The 24456-nt window shown below is 43.9% G+C and overlaps 1 protein-coding gene and 1 long non-coding RNA gene across 2 annotated transcripts in view; both read left to right on the forward strand.

Annotated features, from left to right (window-relative positions):
- Positions 1-24456, forward strand: part of LOC140373589 (uncharacterized) — a 528683-nt gene that overhangs the window by 206996 nt on the left and 297231 nt on the right. The window lies entirely within an intron of this gene.
- LOC140373586 (uncharacterized) lies at positions 6349-22546 on the forward strand. Its single transcript, XM_072460163.1, has 3 exons — positions 6349-6578; positions 7192-7358; positions 20109-22546. Exons 1-3 carry the CDS (start codon positions 6428-6430, stop codon positions 20559-20561), a joined length of 771 nt encoding a protein of 256 aa, XP_072316264.1. The 5' UTR covers positions 6349-6427; the 3' UTR covers positions 20562-22546.

Here is a 24456-nt window from a genome sequence, read left to right on the forward strand (position 1 = left end):
GCCAATTTCCATCTGCCGCATTTATGAAGTGACTGAGGAGAATAAGAAAGACTTGGTAAAACAGGCTGTCACCTCCATGGATGCACCACAACAAAGCACCACTGGGGGGAACCAAAGAACAAGGTTTAGACACAGAAACAAACACAGACGGTAGCCTCCTGCCTGAGCGGAGGTCCAGGGTGAGAAGGGTCAGCTGTGATCCGACCTGCTCGTCCCAGAGTCCTGGAGACGTACAGCTCCTGTGGAGATAAAAGTCTGAAGCCGATCTCCTTCTCAGCAGAGTGCTAGATGTGCTATAGTAGTCTCTGTTTATAGTAGTCAGCATGCCACACGGAGATGGAGGAGGTGAGTGTGGACTCAATGATGGCCGTGTAGAACTGCACCATCATCTCCGCTGTCAGCTTGGCCTTCCTCTGCTGCTGTAGGCATCACCGTGTGGTACGCTGGAGCCACAGCCAGGGACAAACAGACTACTGTGCGCTCTGCTGAGAAGGTGATCGGCTGCAGAATTCCATCTCTGCAGGAGCTGTACGTCTCCAGGGCTCTGGGACATGCAGGTCGGATCACAGCTGACCCTTCTCACCCTGGACATGGACTATTTGAGCTGCTCCCCTCAGGCAGGAGGCTACGGTCCATCCGGACCAGAACCTCCAGCCACAAGAACACTTTCTTTCCCTCTGCCGTTGGACCCATGAACACTTTTTAAACACTGTCACTTTAACCATGGTTTCCCCTTGCACACCTTTCACTTTCTGCACTCCATATGTATATCTGTACAACTGTACATTTGTGTACATATTAAGCCTATTTTTATTTTATTTGTATTCTTATTTTTATCTGATAGCTTATTGTTGTTCTTATCCCATAGTAGATTTAAATTGTTCCTCTTTTGACTTATTTGTTGTTCATTGTTTTGTGTTGCACTGAATCACCAAGACAAGTTCCTATGTTTGTGAATTTTGTTCATTGACAATGGCAATAAACCTTTTCTGATTCTGATTCTGATTCTGCTGGACCTTCTTGATGAGGGAGCTGATGGTGGGCTCCCACTTGAGGTCCTGAGTGATGGCGGTGCCGAGGAAGCGGAAGGAGTCCATGGTGGTCATGGGGGAGTCTGTCATGATGAGGGGGGCTTTGGGATTGTGACTTTCCTGAAGTCCACGATCATCTCCACTGTCTTCTGGGCGTTGAGCTCCAGGTTGTTACCACTGCACCAGGACACCAGCCTTTCCACCGACTCATCCCCGTCCAAGATGAGTTCGATGAGGGTGGTGTGGTCCCTGGTGTGGTCGTTGCAGGTGGTGCAGCAGTTTGTGTACAGGGAGAAGAGTAGGGGCGTCATATAAAAAATAATAACGGAGACTCTTTTTTTTCGCTATAAAAACTCAAGCTAAAGTCATGTGATCTTGTCGCATTGTGCCCGGTCAGAAATGAACCCATTATAAATATTTTCAGTTCTCTACGACAAATAAATAGGCTTTTATACATTTTTAAAAATCAAGTTTGGAGAGGGCGCTAGAGAGTCATTTTATTAAAAAAGCCACCACATTTGCATATCATTGCCTTCAGGTTGGAAATCTTCACAAACCCTGGGACGAGATGCCAAAAGTAAGACGAGGTGCACTTTCGTCAGCACCTTGTTTGATCCAATATGTCCGACTTCCTGTATGATTTAGGGCGGGGTCATAATATCAGTTTTTACATGTCCTCATATGAACTATTTTTGGAGTGAGCATCATATTTTTACAATAACTCTTTTGGCGTAGGGCTCCCATTGGCCCCATGTGAATTGATTTTTCAGGTGGCGGTGCGGAGCCGTCTTTCAATACTTTTTTCATGGGAATCTTTACTCAAAATTAGATCTCATGAAGTTAGAATTTTTGATACCACTCACTAGCATATTCGTCCTTGTTACTACTGGATTTTTGCATTTTTTTGCGATGCTCGTCCTTCTGCTCGGGCCTAATAATAAATAAATAATATTTATTTTAATAATAAAAAAACAAGGCACCAACAGAAAAAATAATGCTTAAACGTTAACCCTTGGCTTGTCTGCAAGTTTAAAGCTTTGGTGCTTTTTTCCCCCACAGACTTCGATGCCATTTTTGTTTTGTTGTTATTTTCTTTCAAATGTTTTCATTATTCATGTATCATTTTTTGAAATACTATGTAGTGTTATAGTGTAAATATCTTGGCATTTAATAGGTTTCTGTTTGGTAACTATCGGTAGTGTTGGTATAGTTCTGTGTGACTGTGTTCTATACTTAAGCGTCTATTGTAGCTCTTCCAATAATATCTTCTTGATATTTACTTTGACTTTCAACCAGGACCAAGAGGCTGTGGCGGAGGTTTATACATTGAAGGAACTTAAGTGTATATGGGCAGACCATCCTGGGAAAGCTCAGAAACTTCTCCTTGGTCTCTGGATTACAGAGCCCTGCAATCCAATTTTTGAGTGATTAATTGACTCGTTGTATTTTTCTTATAATAACGGAAAAAAAAGAAATATATATATATATATATGTATATATATATATATATATATATATATATATATATATTTTTTTTTTTAAATCAATATTGGATTTGAACATGAACACTTTATATCTTGGGACATGGATAGATTACGTTTATGGAAAATCCATACCAACAATTCCTTTTATCTGTATTCCCAGATATGACTTAAATGTAATCAAATCCAATTGAGTTTTTACTAATAACAAATAGAAAACTACAAATAAATATGACATTGTACAAAATAATAGTGACATTTTAAAAATAGTTAATTACTTGGAAATTTAGACATGCAAGGAAATTGTTTTACTTTGATTTTATCAATCCATATGAGTGGGTCCAGCTCCACTGTCTATCTCACGTCCGCCTGTCCGTCTGAGGCAGTTGGAACTCTCCTCCAGGTTTTCCTAAGGAGGTTTAGTAGTTTTTCCTGGCCGAAAAGGAGAGTCTAAGGACAGGGGAGCTTGGGACATTTGTCTAAGGACACGGGATGCTGTGACATTGCCAAGTCCCTATGAACATTGTTTAATCTGTTTTTCACTGGGACCCCCAGAGGCAACTACTGTTGTGATTTTGGGTTTTACAAAAATAAATTGAATTGAATATACATTTAATTTATTACAGCAGGAGCTGTATTTATGCATATTAATTATTGCTTTTGGTTTTCTGCAGCTTGGAAGAGGCATCCACTCTCTTCAGAGATCAAAAGGTCTCAAATTAACTCCAGCATTCCAGCAATGGTGGCTGCATGTCAGTGAAGGTGAGGCATTTGTCATTTGGTTAGGATTTGTGTTTTCTGCAAACTTTAATGATATATATATATTTTTTTTACCAAAGGTAAAGTGAACCTAGAGGGCGAAATGCAAGTTGAGGACAAGGTTTTAACTCAAACATTGTTCAGTTTAATTTTTGTTACTTTGTGTACTGTGGACTTTGAATGTCATTTGTTCCAATTATTATTTTCCTGGTTTAGTCCTTCTTTAATGCTTTTTAAGACCTGGTTCAGACTAGTTCTGTGTTGTTCTATGTGACCTTAGTGTTCTGCATTGTGTAATCTTTATGGTTGTGGTGTGTAGAGTAGCCACGGGACACAGTTCAACTTTTAGAGGTCAACATAAAACTGCGAAACATGTGCCACTACACCGTAGATCCAGTCCGAACTCTTCCCCACACAGAATGATCAAAAGGGCAAGTAAAATACCTGGTCAACATAAAAACAGCGAAAATTAACATGTTCCACTACACAGCCCAAACTACAAAGGAGATGACAATGTTCACATCAATATATAACACATCATCGCAACATCTTAGCTCAAAATCAATTTAAAAAACCTATAATATGATAACAGTGACAAATAAAGACTTATTAATAACAAAAGGACACTGAAAACATAAGATTACGAGGGATGACTGACCTCTTCCCCACACGGAATTATCAAAAGGGAAGCGTCCCGACCCTCAAATTTATACAAGTACGCCAAGGGGAACACACAGAGAAGAAGTAGGGACTGGAGGACCAAGACATCAAATACCAGGTATGTTCAACACAGTAATAAACAAAAAAATAACGATTTTGTGTAATTATAATACAATAATATATGGACTGGTTACATCTAGACAGGCTTGTGTCCAAGTGATTTTGTCCCGTTTTTAGTATGTGGAAGTTGATTTCTGTTTGTGGATCTTAAAGAGACAAAACATAAAATTGTGGTGCAATTTTGTAGTCTGTCCCTTCACACTCATCAGTGGGAATGCACAATTGAGGGGTACAAGGGTGGAAGTGTGAGTATTGGGAGTGGGCCAAAAAGACACAAATATGTAACTGCACTCATCGCCTTGTCTGATTGGCTCAGGGAATATGCAAACTACCACCGAGGAGTTTGCGAACAACCTCAGTGACTTCAGCTTGGGTGATGGATGAGCCAGCCTCCGAGTCCCCGATCCGCCCTGAGTACCTAAAGTATCTGGATGTTGTAGGACTGTCTTGGTTGACACGTCTCTGCAACATCGCGTGGCGTTCGGGGACCGTGCCTCTGGACTGGCAGACCGGGGTGGTGGTCCCTCTGTTCAAGAAGGGGGACCGGAGGGTGTGTTCCAACTACAGAGGGATCACACTCCTCAGCCTCCCAGGTAAGGTCTATTCCAAGGTACTGGAGAGGAGAATCCGACCGATAGTCGAACCTCGGATTCAGGAGGAGCAGAGTGGTTTTCGTCCCGGTCGTGGAACACTGGACCAGCTCTATACCCTCCATCGGGTGCTCGAGGGTTCATGGGAGTTTGCCCAACCAGTCCACATGTGCTTTGTGGATCTGGAGAAGGCTTTCGACCGTGTTCCATCGGGGTGTCCTTTGGGGGGTGCTCCGGGAGTACGGGGTCCGGGGCCCTTTGCTCAGGGCTGTCCGGTCCCTGTATGACCGGAGCAGGAGCTGTGTTCGCATTGCCAGCAGTAAGTCAGACCTGTTCCCAGTGCATGTTGGGCTCCGCCAGGGCTGCCCTTTGTCACCGGTTCTGTTCATAATTTTTATGGACAGAATTTCTAGGCGCAGTCAGGGGTCGGAGGGTGTCCGGTTTGGGGACCACAGGATTCCATCTCTGCTGTTTGCAGACGATGTTGTCCTGATCGCTCCATCAAACCCGGACCTGCAACATGCACTGGGACGGTTTGCAGCCGAGTGTGAAGCGGCTGGGATGAGAATCAGCACCTCCAAATCCGAGGCCATGGTTCTTGACCGGAAAAAGGTGGCTTGCCCTCTTCAGGTGGGTGGGGAGTCCTTGCCCCAAGTGGAGGAGTTCAAGTATCTGGGGGTCTTGTTCATGAGTGAGGGTAGGATGGAGCGTGAGATCGACAGGCGGATCGGTGCAGCGGCTGCAGTGATGCAGTCGCTGCACCGGACCGTTGTGGTGAAGAGGGAGCTGAGCCGAAAGGCAAAGCTCTCTATTTACCGGTCGGTCTACGTTCCTACCCTCACCTATGGTCATGAGCTTTGGGTAGTGACCGAAAGAACAAGATCGCGGATACAAGCGGTCGAAATGAGTTTCCTCCGCCGGGTGGCTGGGCGCTCCCTTAGAGATAAGGTGAGGAGCTCGGCCACATGGGGGGAGCTCGGAGTAGAGCCACTGCTCCTCCACGTCGAGAGGAGCCAGCTGAGGTGGCTCGGGCATCTGTTCCGGATGCCTCCTGGGCGCCTCCCTCGGGAGGTGTTTCAGGCATGTCCCACTGGGAAGAGGCCCCGGGGAAGACCCAGGACACGCTGGAGAGACTATGTCTCTCGGCTGGCCTGGGAACGCCTCGGGATCCCCCCGGAGGAGTTAGAGGAAGTGTCTGGGGAGAGAGAAGTCCGGGAGTCCCTGCTCAGACTGCTGCCCCCGCGACCCGGCCCCGGATAAAGCGGCAGAAGATGGATGGATGGCTGGAATATGCAAACTAATTTAAACTGCTTTAAATTTGTAACGCACCACTACAGACCAGTTCAATGTTTTTATGATTATTTTTATTATGATGATTATGATGAATATTAGTAATATTATGATTATTTTAAGATAAGAAGTCAGCAGATTAGATATCGAGCTGCAAATCAGCGAATCGGAGGCCACCGTCGGCGGCTATTCCCCTTCCATCTTGTAAAAAACAATTTCGGGACAGTCGGGCACGATCTGCGACTCCAGTCTAAATTCGTCAGCAGTCAGACTCAAACGTGCGCTCTCATTGGCCCTCGTCCCTATCCCCATCCTGCTGATTGGCCAAAACTCCAGCAGTCGGGGATGGAGACGGCGGAAGTGACGTCTCTTGTGGAAAAAAATCACGGATCGGGCGTCGGCGGCCATCATCCACGACCCCGTCCAACTCAGCCGGTCCAACCCTCGCCCTGGTTTGTGCGCGCGTGAGTCTGTGCGGGTCTGTGCGGGGAACATCATGGCGACGTGGAATGATGTCACTGAGGAACAGTTCGTGAATATGGTGCACGAGAGGCCCGCGCTATACGACAGCAACGACAGAAACTACAACAACCGCAGCGTGAAGGCGCAGCTGTGGGGAGATATCGAGCTCAAACTGCACACATCAGGTCAGTTTGGTTTGTGCTGCTCAAGGAGACGTTTGGCGACGCGATGTATGGACCATTGTCATTCTCTGCATTTTAGAGGTGGACATCATTACATCCTCTTCTAAAGTTACCCAAAAGTTGTTTTTTAAAAACAACATTCATGTCATATGTTAAATCGTATAACTTTATTTACATTGTTTACACATAGAAATTCCTTTGAGGATTGAATCAACTGTTAATAATACATTAATTATTCATAATTCAGAATACTCTTGTGTTTTGTCTTACTAAGAAGCAAATGTTTATTGTTGGTAGTACCGCAATTTCACTGTGTCACTTCCAATTATATGAAAACTTAATATATTCATATAACAGCTGTAAGAGTGTTACTAATGTTATCATTATTTTCTACTTTTTTGTAAGAGTATAAGAGCTTTTTTTATAAGAGCTTTTCTATTAAGAGAAATTAACATTTACTTCTGTACCTACTTTGTGTTGCAACACTTGAATTTCCCCATTGTGGGACACATAAAGGCTTATCTTATCTATCTTACATCTAACAGTTACTCTTGCTTGCTCAAATTATGTTTAACCAGAGATGCCAAAATGATCTAGGCTGACCTGTGCTCCACAGAGAAGGAGATGAAGAGGCGATGGGAGTCCCTGCGCACACAGTACGTCCGATACCAGAAACTACCCCTCACAGGGAGGACGTCCCGACAGCAGTGGATCCTGAGCAAGCTGCACTTTCTGGAGCCTCACACCAAGACCAAGGAGAGCTTGTCCATGTACTCAGACAAGGTAACAGGCTCAGTCATGAGCAGAATTTATGCGTACGGTTTGTAACTATAACCCAGAGCCAGACAATTTAATTCATGAAGGATTGATACTAGAGGTGTAACGATGCTTCGTGCCACGATGCATCGCGATTCTTAAATGTCACGATATGCATTGTACATGTTTCTCAATCTATTTCAATCCAAAATGGACAGACGCGTGCACAGCTGACACGTCCTGATAACCTGCTGAGCGTGACGTGAATCTGTGCTGCACATCCACGCGTCCAAATGCAAGCGTCACAATTACTGTCTCTTTTCAAACATACTTGTGTCCGTGCAATGTGTTTGACATTGCTTTGACCCAAAAACTATCCTCTGTGTTTGTGAGGGAGGCAAACAGCTCTGACCAAGAAGCGGGCCAAGGCACCGAGCGCACGCACACGCACACACGCACGCACACAGACAGACAGACAGACAGACAGACAGACAGACAGACAGACAGACAGACAGACAGACAGACAGACAGACAGACAGACAGACAGACAGACAGACATACAGACACACACAGACACATACAGACACATACAGACACATACAGACAGACATACAGACACACACAGACATACAGACACACAGACACATACAGACAGACACACAGACACATACAGACACATACAGACACATACAGACAGACACACAGACACATACAGACACACAGACATACAGACATACAGACATACAGACATACAGACATACAGACATACAGACATACAGACAGACATACAGACACACACAGACATACAGACACACAGACACATACAGACAGACACACAGACACATACAGACACATACAGACAGACACACAGACACATACAGACACACAGACACACAGACATACAGACATACAGACATACAGACACACAGACACACAGACAGACAGACATACAGACACACAGACAGACATACAGACACACAGACATACAGACATACAGACACACAGACACACAGACACACAGACAGACAGACAGACAGACACACAGACAGACAGACACACAGACACACAGACACACAGACAGACAGACAGACAGACACACAGACACACAGACATACAGACATACAGACACATACAGACATACAGACATACAGACACACAGACACACAGACACACAGACACACAGACACACAGACACACAGACATACAGACACACAGACACACAGACACACAGACACACAGACAGACAGACATACAGACACACATACAGACACACAGGCACATACAGACAGACACACAGACAGACACACAGGCACATACAGACACACATACAGACACACATACAGGCACATACAGACACACAGACAGACACACAGACAGACACACAGACAGACACACAGACAGACACACAGACACACACACAGACACATACAGACACACAGACACATACAGACACATACAGATACATACACATCATAAGGCGCTGGTACAGCTGGCAGTCCGGTGTAAACGCTCTCTCTTCTTTCTCACACTTATTGTGCTTTATCTCCTATATTTTGTAAATATAGTTAGTATATTTTTTCTATTTTACTGTACGATAGGGACACGCACTGGAATAGTTTTTTAATTCAACTGTTTTTGACTTTTTTTGGCTGGATTTGAGCGTTTTTCGTTGCGTTCGTTGTGTTGTTGTGACGTGAGCTAGCTCCGAGCGAGCCCACCAGCCCCTCCCCCCCGCGCCCTCCGGCCGCGCTAAAGTACGGCGTGTCGTCGGTACACGTTTATATACACGTTTATATGAAAGAGGAACTTCACGAACGATCGGGACACGCACTGGAATCGCTTTAAATTAACTTGTTTTGACTTTATTCGGCTGGATTGAGTGTTTTCGTCGTGTCGTTGCGATGTGTTTTGGCTCCGCCCCCGCCCCCGGCTCCGGCCCCGCCCCCCGGCCGGCGCCGTACCGCGTTTCCACAAAGGAGGAACTCATGAAACTGCAGAGAACTGTCGTCTTACCCGGAGATCGCCACGTTATCCCGTCGCAATACTGACCTAACTTAATACTGATGTGCAATTCTGTCATATGTGCAATTGCTGTTGGAATTCATGTGCAATTACTGTGAAATTCATGTGCAATCTATGTGCTGTCGTGACACATATTCATGTGCAATTACTGTCGGGATCACATGCAATGGTATTTATTTATTTATTTATTTGTCTATGGGAGTTTTTATTTATTTATAGGAGATCTTCTACTGAAAGTGTTTTTCAGACTTCCTATAAGTGATCTGTTCTTCTGTATCTGCCTCTGTATCTACCTGCGTTGCACCAATGAAATTTCCCCATGTGGGACAATAAAGGAATATCTTATCTTATCTTATCTTATCTTAGAGACATACAGACACACAGACACATACAGACATACAGACACACAGACACATACAAAAGAAATCAAGATTGCCATTTGATCTTTATTAATTTTTACATGACTTATCTTGTTTTATGTCTTTCAATTCTTAGGAAAATGTATTGATACAAAACTAACAAATGATTTGAAGGACTTACTACTAGAATATTTTTCATCTCTACTTTTAGAATGAAAAGAGTATGCATGGAAAATTGCCGACAATACGACAATTTACCATACATATGCAGTATAACATTATTGTTTGAACTGACCTGGTAGTATGTCAACACTAATTGATAATTTGTTAAAATGTATAGAAAACATTTAAAAAGCAAAAGTGAACTAACATGTAGTATTTTCTGCACGAAAAGGCACACTGAATTACAAAGCGCATTGTCAATTAATTGTCTATTTTGGATAACTGTTCATATATAAAGCGCACCGGACTATAAAGCGCATTAAGGGAAACAAAACCGACGGATAAGTCAGTCAGTTGAGCTTAATTAAACACGTTCAACTCATTCAAACACAGTCTGATACCACTGAAAGACATGTGAGCGTATTGACAACTACTCTCAGACTTGCTCTGTTATAACACATAAAATACAACACAATACTCACCTTTTCAGTTCATTCCTCATCCACAAATCCCTCAAATTCTTAATTTTCAGTGTCTGAGTTTAACAGTTGGGTTGGAGGCCGTACATCCCGCATCCCCGGATCCATCTCGCCTTTATTCGAGTCAGTGTCGATATAACCCGGCACTTCGGTGATGATTCTGGTCTTCGTGAAAGCTCGGACCACAGTTGGGACTGATACTTGAGCCCAGAGTTTAAAGTCTGCGTCGCAAGTGTGTTTCTTGCAATAATATAATAGTTGTCTTTCAGTGCTCTCCCCAGGATTTTTTAAAGGGATGGTAAATATGCCTCATATGGGATTGCATTTTCCTCCCAAGGATGGTTTAACGAACATTAATTATTTCCAAAGGTACACACACCCTAAACATACTATTACAAGGTGTATAGGTCTATTCACCATTAAGAAATTTGAATATTGGCTTCCCAAAACTTAATGGGATCATGGAAATGATAAATAAACACAAAGACATAGTAATTTAAATGTATTACCAATGGGCACTGTATAATACACGATGATGAAAATGTGTAAAATTTTAGCTAATGGCAGTATAATGCTGAAATCATTTGGATACATAAACTCTTCTTGGCCTTTTCATCCATTGGACAGAGGCAGCCTCATAGTCAAGATCATCAGGGTTATTTGCGCCTAGTGGGCTTTCCCCATGGGGCCCGACGGCCCCCCGAACGAGCGACGTGGGGCCGTCCTCCCGTGGGCCCACCACCGGCAGGAGGATCCGTAGGGGGCCGGTGCAGTGTGATCTGGGCGGCAGTCGATGGCAGGGGCCCCGACGACCAGATCTCCGGACACAGAGACTAACTCTGGGAACATGGGACGTCACCTCGCTGGGGGGAAAAGAGCCTGAGCTTGTGCAGGAGGTTGAGCGGTATCAACTAGATATAGTCGGCCTCACCTCCACGCACAGTTTGGGCTCTGGAACCCATCTCCTCGAGAGGGGCTGGACGCTCCACTTCTCTGGTGTTGCCCGCGGGGAGAGTTCACCCCGGTGGACGAGAGGGTCGCGTCCCTTTTCCTTCTGGTGGGGGACAGGTCTCTCACTGTTGTGTCGGCCTACGGGCCGAGCAGCGGTGCAATTCAATTCAATTCAATTTATTTTTGTAAGGCCCAAAATCACAACAACGGTTGCCTCTGAGGGCCATAGTGAAGAATGAATCAACAATGTCTGTGGTGGCGAGGGACGATGACCCAGAGTCCTCTGTCCTTAGACCCTCCTTCTCGGCCAGGAAAAACTACAAAAAACCTCTTTGGGAAAAAGTAGAAACCTGGAGGAGTTCCAGAGTGAAGGAGAGATCCGACTCTCACAGACGGACAGACGGACACGAGGGAGACTGGACCCACTCTTCAGGCAGATGAGGGACCGACTGAGGCGAACTGGACCCACTCTTCAGGCAGATGAGGGACCGTCGGAGGCGAGCTGGACACACTCTTCAGGCAGATGAGGGACCGTCCACACAGGGCAGGGACCACTTCACCAGGAGAGGGACATCTGGGTCCACAGGTCCTCAGGAGTGAGAGAAAGAAAAAGAAGGCGGTGAAGAGTTTGCAAGTGGAATTAAAAAATAAATATTGTTTGATAGCATAAGTAGTCAGAAGAAGAGGATAGTGCTCAAGCTGTCATACTTCCCCCAGCATAGTTACTCCTAGGGCAGCGTAGCTGAAGCTGTGGGTTTATCTTTCTGTTCCTAACTACTCTGACCATAAGCGATTTCGAAGAGGAACGTTTTAAGCCTGGACTTAAATGAAGAGACTGTGTCAGCATATTTAACATGGGTCGGGAGCTGATTCCATAACACAGGAGCTTGGTAGCTAAACGCTCTACCTCCTACAGTACTTTTAGAGACTCTTGGGACCACCAGAAAGCCAGCATTCTGAGAGCGAAGAGCTCTGTTTGGATGATATGGTTCTATAGCATCTTTGAGGTAGGATGGGGCCATGTCATTTATGGCTTTGTAGGTCAAGAGTAGAATTTTAAATTTGATTCTAAACTCGACGGGGAGCCAGTGAAGAGACTTCAGCACTGGCGTAATGTGCTCTCTTCTTTTTGTTCCTGTTAGTAATCTTGCTGCTGCATTTTGAACCAGTTGAAAGCTTTTTATGGAGCTTTTAGGACACGCTGCAAGCAGGGAGTTACAGTAATCTAATCTAGTCGTTACAAATGCATGGATAAGTTTTTCAGCATCGCTTTTAGGCAGGATTCTTCTGATTTTGGCTATGTTGCGCAAATGGAAATAGGCTGTTTTACAAGCTTGATTTATATGAGCTTTAAATGAGAGCTCCCGGTCAAATAAGACTCCAAGATTTCTTACAGTAGAACTAGAGGCTACACTAACATTGTCCAGTGTGACTATCTGCTCAGATAGAGCGTCTCGTAGATGCTTAGGGCCAAGCACAATGACCTCGGTTTTTTCAGGGTTAAGAAGCAGGTAGTCAAGTGTCATCCAGGTTTTTATCTCCTTCACACAAGCACTAAGTCTGTCTACTTGATCGCTCTGATCAGGTTTCATTGATAAATACAGCTGAGTGTCATCTGCATAGCACTGGAAGTTAATGCCATGTTTTCTGATAATGTTGCCTAATGGCAGCATATAAAGAGTAAACAGAATTGGACCGAGTACCGAACCCTGTGGCACACCGTAAATTACTTTAGAGCATGGTGAGGAGCTCTTGTTTACATTTACCTATCAGATAAATAGGATTTAAACCAGCTGAGGGCTGTTCCTCCAACACCTAAATCACATTCTAACCTATGCAGTAGAATGTTGTGGTCAATGGTGTCAAACGCTGCGCTGAGGTCCAACAGAACCAGGATTGAGACCAGTCCATCGTCAGCGGCTAATAACAAATCATTTGTGACTTTAACTAGTGCAGTTTCAGTGCTGTGGTGGGCTCTGAACCCTGACTGGAAAACTTCAAATAAGTTATTGTCCTGCAGGTGGCGACAAAGCTGTTTTACTACAACTTTTTCAAGGATTTTAGAGACGAAGGGAAGATTTGAAATAGGTCTGTAGTTTACCAATAGGTCGGGATCTAGATTAGGCTTTTTCAGAAGAGGTTTAATGACTGCATGTTTGAAGGACTGTGGAACATAGCCACTTTCGAGTGAAGTATTTATTATATTAAGAATAGGGTCTATAATTAGGGGGAGAATGTCTTTGAGGAGTCTGCTTGGAATGGGGTCTAGGACACAAGTTGAGCTTTTAGAGGACATAATGGCTGAAGTTATCTCTGCTTGATCAACAGCTGTGAACCTTTCTAAGTTTACAGGTGGATTTATATGGGACGTTAGATTTACAGCTTGGGCTAGTTCAGGGCTAATAGCGGGGGTAATTTCATCTAATTTATCTCTGATTGTTTTTATTTTATTGTTAAAAAATAGGAGGAAATCATCAGAGCTGAGTGTAGCTGGGATTGAGGGCTCTACTGCACTGTGACAGTTTGTTAGCCTAGCTACAGTGCTGAAAAAGAATTTAGTGTTACTTTTGTTGACTTCTATTAGATTTGAATAATATCTGGTTTGGGCCTTACGCAGAGCCTGCTTATAGGACAGCAGGCAACTTTTCCATGCTCTTCTGTGTGAGAGCGACAAAATAATCCCTCTAACTTTCTAACTCTTTGTTTATGTGAACGCAGTTCTTCGTTGTACCATGGGGAGGCGCGCTTTGGCCTAATGACCTTCTGTTTTAACGGCGCTACAACGTCAAGAGCAGACTTCAGAGAATTCATGGTCAAGTCGACAAATTGATCACTTATACTGGGACTAAAACTATTCTCAGCAGGATCACATGACATGTCACTGAATATTGGCTCTATTATTTCTTTGAATTTTGAGATAGATTTTTCAGATATTGTCCTTTTCATTATAACTTTATTTTGTGGGACTGGATGATCTTTAAGAATAAACTGAAAGGTAATTAGGAAATGATCTGACAATATAGGGGTTTGAGGGAGGACAATGAGCTAATCTCTATTCCATACGTGTGTTCTTGTGAGTGTGAGTCGGTTTATTTACATTCTGAGTGAAACCAATGCTGTCTAACAAGGCGCTGAAGGCATTACTGAGAGCGTCATCACTCACATTCACATGGATATTAAAGTCTCCAGCTATAACTATTTTATCCCAGGCTAACACTAATTTTGATATAAAGTCAGAAAACTCTGTTAGGGACCAGGAGGTCGGTAGATAACTATGAACAAAACTCCTTTTTGGTTTTTCATATTTGGACATGTGATTGACAGCATAAGGCTTTCAAATGAGTGAAATGCATTGTTAGTTTTAGGGCTCATGAGTAGGCTTGAGTGTGAGATCACTGCCACACCACCACCTCAGCCTGTGCTCCTGGCAGTCTGAAAGTTAACATGGGTGGGTGGGGTGGACTCATTTAGTCTGACGTAATCGTCTTGTTGAAGCCACGTTTCAGTTAGAGCTAGAAGATCTATGTTATAGTCACTAATTAATTCATTAACTAAGAGCGATTTGGAGGAAATTGCTCTGATGTTTAGCAGTCCACATTTTACGTGTTTATTCATTTGTATATTTGTGTCATTTGTGATTGTTATTTTCCTTAAGTTATTTGGTCTGACGCCTGAAATATTTTTTCTGCGATGTGACTTTTTGGCATTATTTGTACGAGGGACACGAGGGACACACACAGTCTCTATCTGTCTTGAATCTGAACACTTCACATGTAACAGAACGGGCGAGAGTTCAGCGACAGAGGAGCGTCTTAAACTGCTGCTCTGCGCCCGGGGCTCATCCCTAGATGGTCACTTAACACGACTAAGACTATCGGTCAAATTCCGAACTAATAGGGATGTACCCTCCGAAGTCGGATGGATGCCATCCCTGCGTATGAGCCCGGGCTTTCCCCAAAACGCACTCCAGTTATCAATAAAGACAACGTTGTTTTGAGGGCACCATCTAGATAACCAGCTGTTGAATGCTGAGAGACGGCTGTACAATTCAGCATTGATCCGATTGGGCAGGGGACCAGAAAATATTACAGTGTCTGACATCGACTTCGCTAGGTCACACACCACGGCTACTTGAACTTTGAGCACCTCTGATTGTCTCTGCCGGGCGTCGTTACCGCCTGCGTGAATCACGACTCGCCGGAAACGGGTCCTACTCTGCTTTAAGATCCTAAGGTTTCCTTCGATGTCACCCATTCTGGCCCCCGGGTAACACCTAACGCTAGCAGCTGGCAGCTTCACGTCTCTAACAATAGAACTCCCGATTACAAGAGTTTTCTAGTGTGTTCAGCGGGCGTGTGATCGCTGAGGGGAGAAAACCTATTATAGACGTGAAGTTCACGCTGCTCTAAGGTTCGGCGTTTCGCGCCTTGTCCCCTCCGAACTGTCACAAATTGGTCCCTATTCTGTTCCTGGTCTAGTCCCGGCTGCACGGGAGACGCTGAGGGGCTGAGCTCGGCCTTACTGCTACTGCTAATGCTACGCCCTGGAGCGCGGTCCGGTAGCCCTCGCGCTAAAACCGAACTATAACTGGACTTTAGCTCCTCTAAACAGCGGATCCGCGCTTCTAACTCCATAACCCTGGCCTCCAAAACTACCACTACACTGCACTTCACGCACCTATCATCAGAGAAGGAGCCAGGGTTCTGACTCGACATATGACAGCTCAAACAGGTAAAGGTAGATCCAGCCATGACGCTAGCGGCTAGGCTGCGCTAGGCTAGTTCAGGCTGGAGCTAGAGAGTGAGGAGGGCTTTTAATCCACGAAATACAGAAAAGTGAGCGGCTTGAGGCTCCGGATTGTTTGCGGAGAAATCAAACGCTCACTTTTGTGTATATGATGCGTAAATAGTGTGTATAATTCGTGGATTAATCGGTAAAAGGCTCTAAGAACGAACAGCTCTGAAAACGCGACACACTCACCGGAAATGACGTCACCGGAACTTTTAGGTGACGTCATTTCCTTTCTTTTTTCAATCTATGTTCCTACCCTCACCTATGGTTTTGAGCTTTGGGTAGTGACCGAAAGGACAAGATTGCGGATACAAGCGGTCAAAATGAGTTTCCTCCGTCGGGTGGCTGGGCGCTCCCTTAGAGATAGGGTGAGGAGCTCAGTCATGCAGGGGGAGCTCGGAGTAGAGCCGCTGCTCCTCCACGTCGAGAGGAGCTAGCTGAGGTGGCTCTGGCATCGGTTCCGGATGTTTCCTGGGCGCCTCCCTGGGGAGGTGTTTCGGGCATGTCCCACCGGGAAGAGGCCCCGGGGAAGACCCAGGACACACTGGAGGGACTATGTCTCTCGGCTGGCGTGTTCGAGGATTTGGGTGAAGTGTCTGGGGAGGAGGAGGTCTGGGAGTCCCTACTTAGACTGCTGCCCCCGCGACCTGGCCCCAGATAAGCGGAAGAAAATGGATGTATGTATATATTATATATATATATATTTTTTTTTTCATTTGTGTTCAAATGCTTGTTCCTTTGATTGGGTTCAGTATGCAGTTCACTTTGAAGGATGCTACCTATAACACTTCTGATGCCATTGGGTTGATTGTATTGATCTTACAGTATAAAATATAACTCAGATAACTCTTAAATGTTCTTATTTTCTCTGGTCGAAAACACCAAACATACACAAGACCCATTGGAATATAAAACAACTGAAAGGGGAAAAAAGAACACAAAAGGGAGGGAAGTCCAATCCTAAAGAAGGGTCCCCTAAAAAAAACTCCCCAGGCACTCCTTACACCAATCCTCAGAAAGAACTGGATATTTGACCTCATTAACTCACCACACCCCCGCTGCATTCTGCAAATACCCACAAATCCCACAATTCCCACAAATTCCCACAAATCCAATCTCCCACATTTGTCACATCGATGAGTAGATGTATTTAGTCACAGAGTGTATGTACAAAAGCAGACAGCCAACATGGGGCATAAAATCTTATGTTAAAAAACAAATATATCATGTCATCGCCTCTTCAAATCAACAGAAATGTATCACCATGTGACCACAATCCGAACTTGCATACCCCACGTTGGTGGCTCCATTTCTCTTGTTATTTAGTTCTCTGTGTATTGCATCTTCCTTTGGAGCACCTCTGCTTCTCCTGGTGATCTGAGCACATGTCTTTTACCTTCTAAAGTCGCCAGAAGAGTCGCGGGGAAAGAAAACCCATGTCTCAGTTTTCTCCTCTTGAGCTCCTCACAGATGTGTTTGAACATTTACCGTTGTTGACGTACCTTGTATGGAATATCTGAAGCAAAGAAAACGCGATTGCCTTTGTACTGGAGGTCTCCTTTAACACTTGCAGCCTTCAAGACACATTCCTTTACACGATCATTAAGACCCCTCATTATCAGGCCTCGTTGCAGCTGCTGGTCTTGGTTTGTCCCAGTGATGTGCTCTTTCGATTGTGATGGAAGGGACTTCAAAAAGCGTTCTGTATCCTTTCCTTCTTCTTCGCCCACAAGCCTGGTTAGGACGACGTAATCTGGACTCCAAATTATTATTATTTTTCATATTATTGTTCTCCAACTCCAGCGTTGTCACCCTGGCCACCATCTCGGCCCTTACTGTCTGCAGATTGTCCGTATTATCTATAACACATTGCTCGACACATTGCTCGTCCATGCGTTCTCCGGTTAGTCCCACTGCCTTCAGCTCAGCGGCTACCGCAGCAGATATTGCCAGAGCAATGGCCACTATAATTTCCGCTCTGAGAGACCCCATATCACGCTGCATTTCGAGTCTCATTTCGGACATTATGAGCAGTAATTGATGATTTGTCATATTCTGTCCCGCTTGCGATGCAAAGAAATCAAAGAACTGCGTTTCTCCGCATTAGGTTTGCTTGTTAGCCATATTAGCCTCGTTAGCTTTGTTTGCTTGTTTTCCAATGGGATCGTGGGCCGTCAGCTTCGTTTGCTTTGGTCCCGTAGTGTTACCAGACTTGTGTCTTCCTTGTTTACTCATCTTTTGTTTTTCCTTTTTAGGATTAGTTGGGTCAAACGATGATTTTAAAGCCAATTTTTGCAGCGGCGGTGGAAGGTGCGTCAGCTCAATGCGCCGCCATAACCCGGAAGTCCACAGAATCGCAAGTACAGTTTTTCATGTTTCGTATAATCACTCCACTAGAGAAAAGTATTGGGTTAGTAAATCAAATTACTAATGCAGATGCTCAGATTAATCACTTAAAGTTGTGCAGCAATTCAAGAATAACACTATACAAATAAAACAAAATTGAAGCTCATAGCAAATCAAATCAAGTGAAACATTGAAAATATTGCTTCCGATAATTAAATCAATTATGCACAATTCAGCTGGACTAAACTTTTAATCGTATTTAATGTTTAATTTGTAAATGCTGTGTTTTTATTTCTCAAAGGGCAAGAAAACAGTGCTATAATAGCCTGGAAGCTAACAACTTTTGAATGGGAGTGATAGCGCTGCAAGAAAACAAAGAGGCTCATCACTACTTAGCAACTTTAAGATGATAGCTAACCACAAAAAGAAAACACAGAAAGACACTCAGCAACTCATTGTTGAGGAGTGGGTAGTTTGGGATTAAAGAATTTAGTTTGTCTCAACAAATCTGCAGGTTTGTCCCAAACGCCAACCTGAGCACCTCACAGCCACAGTGAAGAGACAGAAGTGACCTTGGTGACCCCGATGCTTAAAGGAAATCAGGATCGTGGTTACACAGGAAATTGGCCATCAAAATAAAAGGGTGTCAAGAAGTGCGGGCTACAAATGTCTCTGTACACTGCTGCATTCATCTTTTCGTTGATCCTGCCACTGAAAAACATCCCCATATCATGATGCTGCCACCAGAGTGCTTCAGTGTAGGAATGTATTGACAAGGTGATGGGCGGTGCCAGGTTTCCTCCAGACATGACGCTTCATATTCAAGCCAGAGAGTTCAGTCTTTGTTTCTACAGACCAGAGAATTTTGTTTCTCATGGTCTCAGAGTCCTTCAGGTGCCTTTTTGTAAACTCAGTGAGGCAGTCATGTGCCATTTACTGAGGAGTGGTTTGTGCTCTGACATGCATTGTTCACTGTGGGACCTTATATAGACCTTATATGTGTTTTTCCAAATCATGTCCAATCAATTAAATTTACAGGTGGACCCCAATCAAGTTGTAGAAGCATCTCAAGGATGATCGGGGGGGAAATTATGTACCTGAGCTATAAAAAAAAGAAAAAATTATACATTTCCAAGCATGAATCTGGTAAGGCAAATCTCTCTCCCTGTTTTTATTTTTTACTAAAAGAAGAAAAAATCAGCACTTACCAGATCAGATGTGTGTGTAGATTCACTTGTTTGTGATGCCAAACAGTTGTAGGTGTTTTCAGATTGTCCAAGAAAGATAAGATAAGATATTCCTTTATTGTCCCACATGGGTAAATTTCATTGGTGCAACGCAGGTAGATACAGAGGTAAAGGGTTGAAGTCAAACTTGACTTGAAGTCAACATAATTCCAAGAGTCTACATAGTGACCTTTTTAAGGGTTTATGCCCCATCACTATGCTTCCAGAGGAGAGGTTTAAAATTCAAGTGTAGAATTAGACAATGGTATGCCAAGGACATTGACATGGCTCATGTGAGGAAATATTAAATGGAGAAATTGAAGGGAAGGATAATTTATCTAAATTCTCTTACATCCTTGACATAATTATTTAATGTCCTCCATATTAACGCATCAAAACATTCTGTATGAAACCAACCCTCTTTTTGTTATTTGCCCGCAGGAATCCTTTGCTGGAGACATTGACTGCCAGTCGGTGGCCCACAGCGATGCCCCATGGACCAGCGCACTGCTGGAGGTGTGCTCCCAGAGCCCCACACCAGAGACGGCTCCTTTAGACTCCCCGGGTCTGCCCCTGTCCGAGTCCATGCACACACACACCCACAGCCGTCTGTCCGAGGTCCCTCCAGCCCCAGCTTGCGAGAGGCCCCGGGCGAAACGCTTCAGGAAGGAGGAGCCACCTAGTGAGACCGCCGCCAACCTCATAGCGGTAATCAACAGGACGCTGGAGCAACTATCACAGGAGAAACAGGAGGAGGACGGGATTTCCCTTTATCTGAAATACTTGGAACACAGGCTGCGTATGCTGCCCCAACACCACCTGCCTAGACTGCAGAGGGACATCGAAAATATCCTCTACACCTATTCAGTTGAGGAAAACAAGATGGATTTGTGATGCACAATTGTTTTTCAAAGTCACTTCTCAAATTATATATATATTTTTTTCCTATGATTATTTTTGGCAATATAGTGTGAAATGGCTGAGACTGGGGAAGGACATTGCACTAAACTACCGAGAGATTGATTTTATGCTGCAGGTTGCTCACACGTGTGCGTTCCACTCAGCCACCAAGCGGAACGTCACATCACAATTTGGTGAATTCATTGGAGCTGCAAGATTATGTACAATGAAATCAGAATACATTTATTTTATATAAATTTTTTGGTCGTTTCATATATCGTTCTGTGGAACATGGATCAAAATAGAAATTATCTGTGGAAACAAACCAGTAATTTATTAAAGGGCGGCACAATATTGGAAACAATTGCAGTATATTCGGTATAGTGTTTAAGTACTGTAATATAAATTACTTTAGAAGGGAAGGAGCAGGGGTAGGACAGAAGCAGTATTTTTGCAATATTAGAATGTACTTTTTGTTACAATAATTACAGTTATATTAAAACAAATATGGTCATCATCACTTAAAGGTCACACTCGCATATTATTCACAGTTTACTTTTTTGAGGTTTTAATCCTGTTTTAACATTGTTCCCTCATCAAAAAGATGCCTGGAGTGGCATTTAGCTTCATTTGTGCTAGTTTGAGGAATCCTGGTTAGAAAATCCTCAACCCTCCAACAGTCAACAAGAGTCCTCTTTGCAGCTCTGCCATAACCAACGTAGCTCTGACGGGGCTCTGAGAATCTTCTCTGCTGTTTTTAAATCCATTAATAATCATACTTGATCGATGCTTTTCTGTCTTACGATCACTAAATCTGGGTGCTGAGACCAGGAAGTAAACCAAAAGCATATTTTCTCGAATGTTTATATTAAACTGCAAAGTGGTGGTGCCATCTACTGGCTCCAAGGGGCAATTACATAGTTTGCAGTGTTGGAAATTATACAGAAATCCCAATGCTTCAAATATTTTCTTTTTTAGTTCTAAAACATAAGATGCCAAACTAAAGGTACTCAGGAGCATGTATGTTTAAAGGCTAATAACAATAGAAATAATACATACCCGTATTTTCCGGACTATAAGTCGCTCCGGAGTATAAGTCGCACCAGCCCAAAAATGCATAATAGAGGGGAAAAAAAACATACCAACAAACTAACACCTTTTCTCAAGTTTTGGCCGGGGTGCGACTTATCTGAATATCTGTTAATATGTTACGTTAACATACCAGTCACTTACGACGTTCGTTGTCTGTGCGTCATGTAGCTGAATGTGCTACGTTAGCATACGTACACCTATTCACCATGTAGTCTAATTTGTTGTTATTTTAAATTGCATTTATGAAATGTTTGTTCTTGGTCTTGGATTTTATCAAATACATTTCCCCCCAAAATGTGACTTATACTCCAGTTAGTTTGTTAGTTAATTTTGTTAGTTGGTATGTTTTTTTTCTTCTCTATTATGCATTTTTAGTCCGGAGCATCAGCTAATATTGTGATATCTATATTTTTGCAATATTGTGTAGCCTTAAAGTATAATGTTTAAAACTTGCTAATGGTCTAGTAGTTTAAGGCTTTAAAAGTAAATAAAGGAGTTTTAAAATGAATCCTAAAATAATTGAATTTTTGTTTTCCCTATAAAAATCATGCAGCCCTATTCATTAACTTCTCAATCACTTTTGGTGAAATACCCAATACTTTTTACTGTTACATTCTTAATTTGTTGGACCTGAGTAATATTGTAGTTACTAGAAATAGTCCGAACAATTGTTTCTGAAGACAACTACGCACTGTTTGGAAGAAAAGTTATTTGTACTCTTATGAGAATATGTTTACTTTCTATTATACTGCTGTGCATTAGTTTGGCGAACTGTACATGCATATACAGTACATACCTATAAAATAATGTTTCTCTCTTGTGGACACCCCTGCAAATAGCCATTATGTAATTATACAGCTTTTGTATATTAAATATTTCTTTCTTCATCTGCGTATGTATGTTGTTATATTTCCAATATATTTTAATATAGTTCAAGGTCTTAACACTGATACAGTGACTTGGTTTTGAAACTGAAACGTGTAGAGAATAGACGTTTATCATCAACTAGGTTGAGGATGTTCAATTAAAGGCGTAATGGACGATTTTTTGGCCTAAATTACAGTCTCATTTCCTCGTGGCGTGGTCCTGCCACGTATCAATCATAGAACGCATCGTCCCCAGGAGAGCAGCACGTTTCCCCGTGTCTAAGCGCATGGATCTATCATAATATAGTTCCCTCAGTGTACGGGACAAAATTAAGACAGAGAAAGACAGTTCGAGCTGGCTCAGAAGAGACGGAAATCTACGGGAGACGAGAGATGCGATGCGATCCGTCGCGCTAATAAACAAACGCACGTCTAGTCGCGAGGCTGTTGTGTGCGGGGGGAGTGCACTTCCGCTTGAGTTCTCAAATCAGCGAAAAATCGTCCATTACGCCTTTTAACAATTCTCAAATCAAATATCAAAATTAATTTGTTAATTTAATTTTTTTTGGGTTTATGAAGATTTATTGACCGACTAAACAGATAAATATGAATTAATATTCACAAACGCCCCCTTTCTTTTCCAAACATTCACGTGTAAGGTCCGGGGCTCACAGATATGCACTGGATCCGCTTTGATTCAACTTCATTTCGTTGGATTATTGCATGTTTTTGTCGTTGCGATGTGTGTTAGCCCCCGCCCTGCACTTGTTTAGACGTAAAACGTGCAGAAGCCGACGCGCGAGGCGAAAAATCCGGGAAAGGAAGAGATACTTCAGACCTGTTCTGCCCGCCATCATCACGGGAAACGTGAGATCGCTCCAGAACAGGACGGCGAAGCTGGCGGGTCTTACGCGGTCCCAACAGAAGTACAGGGAGAGCAGTGTAATGCTTTTCACAGAGACGTGGTTAACCCCAGAAATGCCAGATTCTATTATTGCTTTGGACCACTTTCATCTACGGCGCGCTGATAGAAAGAAGGAGAGCGGTAAGAGGAGAGGAGGCAGCCTGGCTGTGTTTGTGAACGAGAAGTGGTGAAAATCTGGTCACTGTACAGTGAAATAGCAGCTGTGTAAAAAAGACATTGAACTGTTGGCTGTTGGCATGAGGCCATATTATCTGCCCCAGGAGTTCTCACATGTTATTGTGACTGCTGTGTATGTGGCCCCCTCTGCTAATGCTGAAAATGCTTGTGAAGCCCTGCTCTCCTGCAGGTTACAGACCCAGCAGGTTATTCTTCTTCCCCCCTCCTTCCCTAGGCAGCTTGAACCACAACCTTGTACATCTGCGGCCTGTGTATGAACCCATCGTGCGCAGGCAGCCTGTGGTGTCCGTGAGGTGAGGATGTGGTCTGCTGAGAGCGAGGAGGCTCTGAGGGAGTGCTCCAGCACCACTGTCTGGACTGAGCTTTATGACCCACATGGGGAGGACATCAACACCATCACAGAGTGCATCACGGACTACATCAACTTCTGTTTTGAGAACATTGTTCCCTCCCGGACGGTGCGGTGTTTTCCAAACAACAAGCCGTGGATTAACCGTGAACTGAAGGCTCTGCTGAAGGAGAAGAAGAGAGCCTTCAGGTCAGGGAACAAGGAGGAGCGGACTGTGCAGAAGGAGCTGAGGAGGGAGAACAGGCAGGTCGAGGCCGGCTACAAGAGGAGGATGGAGGAGCAGCTGCAGCAGAAGAACATTCAGGGAGTGTGGAGAAGCCTGAAAACCACCTCGGGCTTCAAAATCCCCCCTGCCCAGACAGAGGGGGATCTACAGTGGGTGAATGATTTAAATGCTCACTTCTTGAGATTTGATCGGTCACCCGCCCCTCCCCCTGCACAGCTGCATGCTCCCTCTTCCACAGCTGGACAATGCCCTGC

This window comes from Eucyclogobius newberryi, unplaced genomic scaffold (assembly GCF_026437365.1).
Source record: "Eucyclogobius newberryi isolate DKJ021-1_F unplaced genomic scaffold, fEucNew1.0.hap1 SCAF_3, whole genome shotgun sequence".
Taxonomy (NCBI): Eukaryota; Metazoa; Chordata; class Actinopteri; order Gobiiformes; family Gobiidae; genus Eucyclogobius; species Eucyclogobius newberryi.